This window comes from Acanthochromis polyacanthus, chromosome 5 (assembly GCF_021347895.1).
Source record: "Acanthochromis polyacanthus isolate Apoly-LR-REF ecotype Palm Island chromosome 5, KAUST_Apoly_ChrSc, whole genome shotgun sequence".
Lineage (NCBI taxonomy): Eukaryota > Metazoa > Chordata > Actinopteri > Pomacentridae > Acanthochromis > Acanthochromis polyacanthus.
This window is the reverse complement of record NC_067117.1, coordinates 9068605-9080163: the sequence shown is the minus strand read 5'-3', so window position 1 is coordinate 9080163 and position 11559 is coordinate 9068605. Positions and strand designations below refer to the sequence as shown.

Here is an 11559-nt window from a genome sequence, read left to right as displayed (position 1 = left end):
AGAAGTTTGTCTTACTCTGAATAGGGATTTTGTTGTTCTAGAAAGTTAACAAGTAAACAATAGAAGTTCCGCTTTCGTGTTGTAAAGTGATCTATTAGGAATGGGCACATGTTTGATTGATCACTGGCGGATGTTGTTGCACTCCAAAAGATAAGCGAGGTTCAAGTTTTTGCCAGATGCCCTGCTATGTCAATGTTGTCAAGATCAAGATTATTTTCATTAATGATTAATCTTAAAGTAATATGCGCAGTTAATTTGCATATATAATGTCACAAAACAGCGAAAAAAATGACCAAATTATGCAGATCAGAAAACCAAAACCAAAGATGTTCAACACACAATGATGTAAAACAGCAATGTAGTAAATCCTAAGTAGAGAAAACAAAAGAATGTTTGGCATTTACCCTTAAAAATAACTTAACTGATGGATTATCAAACAGTGGCAGATTTGTAAAATTTTCTCTAAATCCACCGCCTGTTTAACTGATTTATGACTTTTCCTCGAAGCTGATCTTACACTTTAACCTAACTTTCACTCTAAAACTAAGTCTTATCCCCCCCCCCAGACAGGCCTGTGAGGGTCTGGTTTAAAGAGAGGACTAACGGAAAACAAGGCTTGGTCCTCACAAAGACAGACGTACAGGAGCACACACACCAGCTTAGCAGTTATTGAACCCACTCTTTCAGCCCCTCCTCTCCTCCACTAGGGCTCCTGGCAGGCCGTCTGGTTGAGGCCCATAGTAAAGGGAGCTGTTTTCTCTGGCTGGAGTGTCTGTGTGTGAGTGTATGTATGTGTGTGTGTGAGTGTGTATGAGTGTGTGTGTGTCTGTGTGTGTCCACGGGCCCCAGACAGGAAGGAAGAGAGTGGGCCCGGCAGCACAGCTCCAGAATTCCGGTTTTGTTTTTCTTCTTTTTCCATCAGCCCGAGCTGGGTCTTAAAGAAACAGTCATTAATATTTTCCCCTCTTAATGGAGCTGCACTGTTCTCTAAGACAGACTGAAGTCTCCATAATAGGACTCAGTGTCGCTCATTACTTTGTGATCCTGTTACCAGATTGTTAAATGCAAAAAAAATAAAGAAAATAAAATGAATGAATAGTTAGGGCTCAGCTAAATCTGTTCATCGAGAAATCACAGAGTGCGTGTAAGCACAGCCTCGGGCTCATTTTCATTGAAGCTTCTAAAAATAAAAGTACTGATCCAGCACCAGCGGTCAGGTTACGTAAATTACTCGGAGGGTGAAACATAAAGATTTTGGACACAAGCAGGGCCAGGCGTATTTAGCAGCCACCTCCGTGCTTTTGTAATAAATCATCACTCAAAATCTGGCAAAGAAAGGGTTGAAAATTACTCGCCATGAGCAACGGATGACACAGCTCACAGCTCATGGTCTTAACATCTCTGCTGAGGGCAATAAAGACAGGAAAGTCATGATTTCTCCGGTAACTCGTTTGAGCTCAGCGGACCAGAGGATGAAGCAGCCTCTTAAAATGAACCTGTGACATCATCGATTTGGCAGCGATTATGAAAACAAACTCTCTCTCTCTGGCTCAATACACAAACAGGGCTCACTGTTAAGAAAGAGGACCCAGAATCCTTTTTTCAATTAATTTCATGTCAAAGTCCAGAGTTTAAAACATTTATTAAGAAATATACACAATATGTTTCTGTCAGAGTATAAAAGTTTAGACACAAAATGAACTGGGACGAATCAAAATGATTATCTTTCGAACGGCATTAAAAAAATCTAAATCTGACTTACAACCAATACATATAGCACTATTATTATTCTATTTCAAAGTCTGAGGCTGATATTTCTTTTAATTTTTCTTGTTGTCACTGATTCCCTTGAAAATCTTTCTTACTTCCCCAGCCCTGTCGATGGCACTAAACTCAATGACCCCTTGGAATAAAACTAAGGAAGTTGGGAAGTAAACAAGGTGCTTCACAGGTGCTGTACAGAAAATACAGGCATCCCTGCAGTAATGAACGAGCATATTATTCAGTGCGGCTCACTGATGTGTTTTTAACAGCTGTTGGACAACAATAGAGGTCTAGGACACAGAGGAATAAGCTGCATTGAGCTTTCGCCACACAGACAATACCTGTTAGTAGCATCAGTGCACGGCGGTTTTGGTCTTGGGAGCTGTTGACAGCAACAAAATTACAGACTTTTCCTTCAAAATGACCCCGAACTGTCTTGAACTTACCAGCCTGGACAAAGACCAGACTTTTTGTGCATTTGAGACTTTCTTCATGTTGGAGAAATAAAGGCACTACTAAAGATGGAAGACGAATAAAAATCAGTGAATCTTTGCAGAATGAACCCAGTGAGAAACACCAACTTCTGGCTGATTGTGATTGTTGCCATTTTTCTCTATCTGAAAAATGACAACTAGAATGACGACTCTGCCGATGAACAGTTTGGTAGTTTACATACACATACGGCCACTGATGTCATTCTGCGTGAGACAAACTGAAACACCAATCAATGCGCAGTGCATAGGCAAGCATGAAAGTCCCCTGCATGTGTTGTCACTTTTAAACAGGCACACACACTCTCTCTCTCTCACACACTCACACAGTGACTAGTAGCTGCAGGTCCTTTGTCAGCAGAAAAGAGACTGTGCGCTCAGCACTGCTGTAGAGGAACTTCTCTAATATTCACCTCCTTCTCTTCTGATCTCTTTGTGAAATAACCAGAAACAGTACATCAGTCATCAGCAGTGAGGCTCCGTGTGCATTTAAGGCCCGGTCCTTGCTTTATGTGTGAATGTGTGACTGAAACCTCATATTTTTAACAGCAACTCAATGCGTAAACTCCTGTCTATGGTGTTGATGTGATCATGTTTTCCCCCCACACCACAGCGCAGCTCACACTCTCTCTGATGCCGCCATCTTTAAGGCTCCTCTCTCCTCTGGAGATGTAAACCGATCTCCATTTGGTTCTCCAAACACTCCTTGAGCTTGTCCTCTGTCAGCGTCAGCCGCTGCTCCAAGATTGAAACCGTCTGGATGGAGGAGGAAAGAGGAGGGAAGAAGGCAGCAAGGGCAAGACAAAGAAAGATGAAGGGAAGGAAGGGATGGATGAGGGAGAAAGAGCATGTTAGTGAGGGCTGTACAGAATCAGACTGACAGTAATGACTATATAATGGCCGTGTTTGTGTGTGTTTGAGACAGATGTTGTGCATGCAAGACAATCCAGCTGATTATCGTAGAGAAATCTGCTGCTTGAGCCCAAAACACTAGAGTCTCTGTGTCTGGCACGCACCCTTTCTTGTTCTGTCCCTCTCACACTTGCATAAACACTCTTACGCACACAGAGAAGACAAGAAAGTTGCTTTCCGATACAGCACGGGCATGTGTGGGTAGTGAGATCACAGTGCGACATACTTTCCCTCTCAGCATCCTCTAACAGTGACAGTATTTGTTGTGTATTTGTGCTTGCACATTTGAGCACTGTGCCATCTGAGCGAGTTTATCAGAGGGGCCTTCAGGTGTAGTTTCCAGGGGTGCCACTGTCTAAATGAGCAGATTACTAAGAATAGAACCGGGCTTTATTTTATCTTAGCCTCGGCAGCCGTATCAAAGCAATAACAGAATCAGCCTTTTATGATGAAAATAAATAGCAAGGATTCACGTCCACATAAGAGACATATTCATACTTGCAAGAATGAGAAAGACTGAGCACATTACTACTATTATTCAATCTTTAGACAGGCTCGTAGCTACAAAAGTTCTGGTAAATGCTGCTGCTGTAGTGTAGAAATCGCTTAATGGCCTTGGGTGAAAATATGATTTTAAATGGTTGAGGAAAACTGAATAATGCAGATTTTTTCTAGACTGTTTCACAAAACAGTCATATGTTTGTTCTTTCACTCAAAACCAGAGATGAATACTGTGAAACAAAGTTCTTAACTAAATCTGCTCCCATTTCTAAGGAAAAAAATACCTTTGGGGTTATGCCATTTTTAGCATCTGCGCATTCACAAAACTAAGCATGTCATATGTACTGAACACTCATTCACATTTACATGCATACAAGCTCAACAGGTGGAGCATAGAGTGCAGATGCCCCCCTAAATCTACAACATAATGTCCAAAAATTAAAGCATATATTTTTAAAAACGTTCATAAAACACAATAAAATAGCTCCACCAATAACAACCTCATCAGAAAAGTATAATAAATGTCCTCTTGGGACTAATTTATGACAGATTTATTTTCAAAATCAGACATTATATAAGGCAAGAAACCACAGGAAAGAGTGATAAATTTCCAGGAATTAATCATTTTAAAATCCTCCAAATGTTAAACTGCATTTATCAGAGCAGCAGGATCCTGATGATAAATGCACCACAGCAATAGCCACTTTCAAATTTACTGAAAAACTCTTGGCTTTTTGTGCATTTGTTAGTTATTTTTTTGGTCAGTTCCACTTTATGTCCATTATTACATCATTTAAAACTGCAGAGAAAACCAATTTGCTTTTTTTTTTTGTCTGGTTGCATTTTAATCCATTTTCCCTAACTTTATTTATTTATTTTTTTTAATGTCCTCTGTGTTTGAAAGGTGCTACACAAGACAAACTTTCCTTGGCTTGCAATTCTAACTATGTAGCCAACACGTTGAACGACAATGCGAGTCTCTCTTTGATTCGTGAAGAAACTTTGGGGTCTTTGCCCTTTGCCAGGAGAAAGCATGATGGAACAAGATGCTAAGACAGCTTTTCTACTCTGAATTTACATTTAGTAAGCAAATAAAAATGTAAACAAGTGGCACAGAGGTTCAAGAGACATTTTAACTGAATGCAACAACATAAATCTTGCAAAAATAAAGCAAAAAACTCAAATGAATGGAAACACCAAAGTGGCAACAGTTCCTTCTGCATCTCTGACATAATTGTTTTACTGAGCTAATGTTGCCTGGTGACAAACACAATCCCCACAGCTAGGCAGTTTTGAATGGCAGTGCTTGGCAACAAAAATTTCGTTTAGGGCAGGAACAATCAAACAATAAACGCTACATCTCCAGACGAATGAGGACGCCAGACTTGGACCAGTAAGAGCATGTCAGTATGTCAGCATGTCTTGACCTGTAATTGTATGGTATGTCGCTCCCTGTGCCAGCAAGTGTAATTTAAAAATTGCTAGAAAGCAGCACAGAGATGAGTCACTTCCCAAGCAGTGATCCCAATACAACCAGCTGTGGGTAAGAAATGATGCATGGATGGAGAGATGAATAGACATGAAAACCGTAACTAATTCAGATCAAAGGTTGCCAACTTTCCACAAAGGTGGGAATCATCTGATTGCTGTTCTCTCAATTACAAATAGAAAGTAGTGTGTCTAAGTATAGTCTTTAAATCCTGGATTCTTCGCATCTTTAAAGGGTTTTAATTGCAAAGTAGACTTTTTCCCAACCCTTATTTAATTTCCATTCCAGGAATGTTTATCTTTCATGATCATCTGACTGTGACTTGATACAATCAGGGTATTGTTCGTAACGATGACATTGAAAAAAAGGTCTTAGCACATAGTCAGTTCATTTCTTAAAACTACCAGATTAGTTCTCCAGTGTTATTTTCCATCCATAGATTAACTCTGACACTCTAAAAATCAGTTGCTTGATTACATGAAAACCAAGTATCAAAACATTTCAGTATGCCTAGAAAGAGTAGTGAAGTCACTGAGTATAGTGTAAAAACGATAGAGGCTTAAATTGCTCATTTTCAATCATCTGAAAAGACAGAGTGCAAGAGATAGCAAAAAATACAGAAGGGGAGCAACAACATAAATGCAAAAGAGGTCAACAGGCTGAAAAGCTAAATAATACCTGAAACAGAGGGAGGACAGATCACACATTCTCAATATTCATGAAAGTATTTCTTAGGTTTTGACGTGTACAGTACAGCTGTCATTTCATCGGTGAAATGTCTGTACATTACAAACAAAAAACACCAAAACTAACCTCTTTTTTTCCTTAGCTTTAGCAACTCTAGACGATCGCTCACTTAGCATTTCTCACTGGTTGTCGATTTAGGCCATGATAACCACATTTTTGTGCATCAGAGTTACATATTTAAAGTTTGTTTTTTTTTTCAGTAAAACCCTGTCTTACCTTAAAATGACTAGATGCACCTCTACATCTCTACTGCAGATCTATGAAGTTCTCACCTCTGTTTTTGCTGCAGCTGGAGAACATCAGCTTACTGATTCTGTGCAAACACTGTAAGACTACTCCACACAACGATATAAAAAGCCCCGCAATGCAAGTGTAAGGGCAGAATTGGCTCCTCGGGCTTGTTACGCATGAAAACCGAGACATGACAGCTTCAAGGTGGAAATGCTCGGTCATGGCGCTGACTGCTTATTTTGCTCATGTTGTCCATATAAAAAAACACTATGTGGACATATTAACTAGGAAAAACAAACAAATTGCCATCCACTAAAGCTCTTGCAACTTACAAGCACTTTCTTCTGATGCTTAAATTTTTTTGTTGTTGCGTAATCTCAAGTGTTTGAGAATGCCTACAGGATTCATGCCTGCTTGTCCTGCTCTTCATACAAACACGTCTTAATTGATCTGCTCATAGATTTGCCTCTCAATCTGGGATGGTTAACCGGCAAATGTGTAGGGTTTATTAATCTATATCTATTCTAGTGCAGGGTTTCTTAATATTAGCGGCGGGTATAAAATATCAGTGGTATTTCTTATTCCTGCACCCAAACATTTTGGTTTCATTTTGGCTCTCTGTACCATCCTGCCAATCACATTATTTTCAGAGAAATTACTGGAAACCACTTCAACATCTCAAAACTTCTGCTTTGATCTTATTACTGAGCACTGCGTTGAGCTCTCTGAGCCACATGTACAAACACACAACCAGGCATGACTAAACAAACCGATAGTGATGAAGGAAATGACAAAGATGATCAAATCTAGATAATCACATAAGTCATGTTTCCGTTGTATATTTCTATACACATTTTGAAGTAATGCATGAGATAGTTATCTTCCTTTTTTTTTTTCTACAATTTTGCTAGCACGGAAACTTGTATCACTTGAGATAGTGTTCGACTCAACAAAAAACAAAACAAAACAAGTGTTACTGTACTTGATGGGAGATGGAAAAACCTTTTTCAAATAAGTTCTGATGTAGCGAAGACAGTCAAGCAAGGCAAATTGCAGCTGACATGAAAAAAAACTATTTCTTAAGACTTCTATCCTTTTCTCTCAAAGTTGTACTTGCTCTTCTTCAAGGTTTTCAGCCAGGTGGCAGACAAATGGTTTTCTTTCCGGCTTCTTCTATCTGTTTATTACAGCCATGTGTAACTTAGCCTAAGCGACCACCTTCTGCCGACGCTGAACAGTCCAGTTTATTGGCTCCAAAATGAATGGACACAAGCCTAATTTACATTTTGTGTTTTCATTTAAAGTTTGCTTCAAACTGACTTGACAATTACATGGAAACACAACTAGAGTCTAACATACGCATCACACGGCAATGAGTTCAACAGTATGTGGGCGAGTGGTGTTTTCTTTTGGGTCATCGAGCTAGATAAGATGCTATTTCTTGCATTATACGAGCACTAGTATTTCCTCTTTCCTCCCTCCCTCGGCCTGTCTCCATTTTTCAAATCAATACTACCCTGTTTATCTCATCAACCTGATACCCGTTCCTCAGCCCAACCAGCTATTGGTGTCTCTGTGTGCGATTCTGCACGTGTCCCCAGGCAGCAGCAACATTATACAGGCCTATAGTTTTCATCTGGAGTGGAAACCAAATCTTTATGCTCCTAAAAATAGAGCGAGCTGTTTTTTTTTCTTTCCAGAACACATTATACTCTCCATTGCCCCGAGCATTACTGGCCTCTGTTACAAAGTCTCAGAGCTTTGGTATGACCCATGCTACAACAGTCTGAAAGTCAAAGGAAGGCCAAATGGTGCTGGGTTGTAGGTGGTAAAGTCAATTCTTTCCTCTAAATGTAGCTAGCTGAGCTACTAAAAATACCACTACTAAACATAAATACAGCAACACAATTAGTAAAATAGAAAATAAGAGCGGTGTGGATGTGAAATCAGTGTTAAACTGGGAAAGAATTTCCAAAAGGAAGACAAAGCCTTATCTTAGTGTCAATATGGTAATGTCAGCTTGTTCGCATGCATTTAGCTCAAAGACCACGCCAAAAGCGCTTCAGTTTCAAAGAAGTAGAAACTTTTTAGCTCTGTGCAGATCAGCAGGACTGGACATATATTTTCTGATATACTGACTGATAATATTATTGATAATTACTGATGACAACAATATTTATCAGTCATTTATGTAAATTTTTTCTGCATTAACACGAGTCAAACATCAAAAATGTTTAGAATTGTTGCTCTGGTATGTGCTGATTGAATTTAACAGTTTAAAAATACATGTGTCTGTGCTCACTGATGGTCAAACAACACAAAGACCACACTGTTGCTAAAATAATAATCATTTCCTTTAGTAGTCACCGAAAGAATGCTTACTTCCTCATTCACTTGGTCACGAAATGTCAAATGAATACTAAAAAATGACATGGTAACAAGTTGACGTCTCCCCCCCCACCCAACTAACTGTCCAAATCTAGAAGGTATTCAGTAGAAGGCTTGTCCATACATCAATGCCAAAGTGTCTGCAGTAAACAAATACTGGTCTACACACCAGCTTGACAAAGTTAAGAGACTGGAAAGAAGTCATGTTTTCTAATATAAACCCAATGTGGAGCGGAGCCCTCTCGTTGCCATTCAACTAATTTTGTCTCTATGTCCAAGTCTCTGAAAATGTATTTGAAATTTGTTTTAATATTTCATTACAGCTCAGAGGAAGTAAATGAAATGGTTTGGGTGCAATTTTAAGAGAAATTGCTTCATTCTTCCACAGGAGCAGGAACTATAAACATGCAAATCAGATGTCTTCCAGTTCCATAGAATCAAAAACACCTAAGCGAGAACTTTGCAATTCTTCAAACAAACGTTGCATAGGGAACAGAGGTTTCAAAAAAAAAATCTACAACCCACACTTCAATCATAGAAACTGATAACAACTCAGGGAATGTACAGGGATGTGTTTCTTTCACTTTCACTTAAAGTTCTTAGCAACTCCATTCAAGCTTCTCTTACAAGAATATGACTTTTAGGTTGCTTATCTGCTCTGACGCACAGATAAAGGTTAGGAAATGAAGATACTCTGGTAGTTTGGGGGAATTACAGAGCCAGACAATGTTGTTTCAAAGGAGCCAGCATTAGTATCAAATCACTTTGTTACAGTTTGTAGCATGAGCGATATTAAAGCAAAGCAAGTTCACAAAATACTTTTAGCAAACAACCGTCGAAATGTCTATGGAAGAAGGAAGGGCGCTGCTGCACTTTAATTACTAAATGAAGCCATTCTTCATTCAAGATTCCTCATAATTAAGAGGGAGAGAGTGAAAGAAGAGGATAAATGTGGGCACTGCAGGTTTAGTGTGAGGCATGTAAGAGCGATGGATTAGAAGAGGGAGAGCACTATCAAAAACAAAGCACTCTCAAGCTGTTTATTAATGGGAAAATTTGACAAATAACACAGGATAATTATTATTGGAGCTCCTTTTTTCCCCTCTTTCACTTCTACAATGACAGCTTAGACGCAGAAATAGAAGTTCAGATAAGTAAAGTGGATGTTGATAAGTATTTGATTTCTTTATTTTTTGTCTTAAAGTGCAACACATCTCTTTTCTTTTACTCCATGGACAGTATACCCACGATGCTGGACTGTTATTCAACAATTAATAATTAACTCAGTTTAGAAGATTTGTTTAATTCATCCCAAGGTTCCCATTAACTGCTGGGCTTTCAACCACAGTGTAATTCATCAGCAGCTGATCAAGCAGAGAAGATGTTTCTCTGGTATTGTGGTGTAATAGATGAACACGGATGAGAAGGCAAGATTCAAGGTGAATGCCCAAATGACTATGAGTCCCATCACAAATAATAAACTCTTTAAAACATGCTGTTCTAATTTATATTAGATTGTGCAGATATGTATATTTTTTGAAATCCTTAAGGATTCTCTGGCCCAGTGAGCTCAGATGAACCAGAAGATTAAGAACCTTAGAGTGAATCATATCAACTGATTTCATTTCTCGATATAGATGCTAAAATAAGCGCTTGCCTCAAGTTTAGAAGGCACATTTTCTGGTTTAATTTCAACATCATCATCATCACTCCAACATTTACAGACTTGTTAATGTTACATCTCACTTACATCCACCAAGATACCTGAACTGGTTCTTCCTCGGGATGCACTGAAGGGAGAAGTTTGTTGAAACACTATAGAGATTTGGGTAAAGATTTCTAGTCATTGCAAGGATCAGATTTTTGCATTCTTTATCCAAGGCATTGATACTACCTCATAAATTACCCTCTTTACTTTTATTTTCCACTGTCAAGAGGGACTGGCCAGGGATGACATTTGAATGCCCTTTTTGTTTAGGAGACAATAAAACCATTTTTAAAGCACTTAGTACAACAAACTCTATTTTTAGAAGAGCGAGATGAGAATTTGAAGCCAAACTTCTTTTGTATATCGATGAGAGGCTTTTGCATTGTATGCCTTCCTGGTGTTACAAACTTTATTTTTATATAAATTTGGGGCCTTCTGATTAGAACGATTGTTCTATTCTTCATGATCTATCGCATAGAATTCCTGAAAACAATAATGGTGCCAAATGTAACGATGCACTAAAAATCACACTAGAATATGCAATATGTAGAAATGCATTTTGCCTTTCAAGGAAATTTGTGCAATCTACAGTTTACATAGAAATACTTTCCATCTGTTTTTGAAAGATTAAACCACATAACGATTTTTGTATTTGTTTCAGAGTCTTTCACTTTTACTTCTTAAATCATTAAGATCTGTTAAATCAAACTTTAACGTGGAACAGCAAATCAAATCAAACTTTATTTATATAGCACTTTTTATATAAGAATTTGCAATACAAAGTGCTTTACAGAAATCTATTAACAGCAAAGTTCCCGAGGTTGGTTTGCACTATTTCATTGTCTGTTTTATTACAGGTCTGCTGTTACAAAAAATGTTCTCCAGAGATTGGCAGGTGCCAAATGGACGTCAGATCCTAAACTTTGTCTTCACGTCTAACATAGGATACTACAGAAGTCCCTTTTTCATAAACCATACTATAAAAACAATCCAGCTTTTATATCCACAGTGGAGATTTGGGCCCAGTTGCACTGACAGCTTTCTTAGTCTTAGATGAAATATGTCATAATCTGAAATAATCCCCACACCACTGGTACCACTCTTGTTTCTGACACTATTACTTATAATAATTACACTTTTGAAGTTCTATACCGCTAATGAATAATAAGTAAATAAGGAAGTATTTAAAATGTAAACATAAGTAAATGTTTAAAAACGTATTAATTTTCTTACAAACTATCCACATAATGCTGAGAAATTACAGTGACTGTTAGGATGACAAATGTAATGTATTTAGTTATATTATACTGTTTATTTTATGTAACATT

At 38.3% G+C, this 11559-nt stretch overlaps 1 protein-coding gene across 1 annotated transcript in view; it reads right to left on the bottom strand.

The window, feature by feature from the left end:
• Window positions 1–1625: 1625 nt before the first annotated feature.
• poc1a (POC1 centriolar protein A) overlaps window positions 1626–11559 on the bottom strand; it is a 54028-nt gene continuing 44094 nt past the window's right edge. Inside the window, exon 11 of the mRNA XM_022192294.2 lies at window positions 1626–3011. Within this exon, the coding sequence (XP_022047986.1) occupies window positions 2901–3011 (111 nt within the window). The 3' untranslated portion in view covers window positions 1626–2900. The remainder of the gene's footprint in view (window positions 3012–11559) is intronic.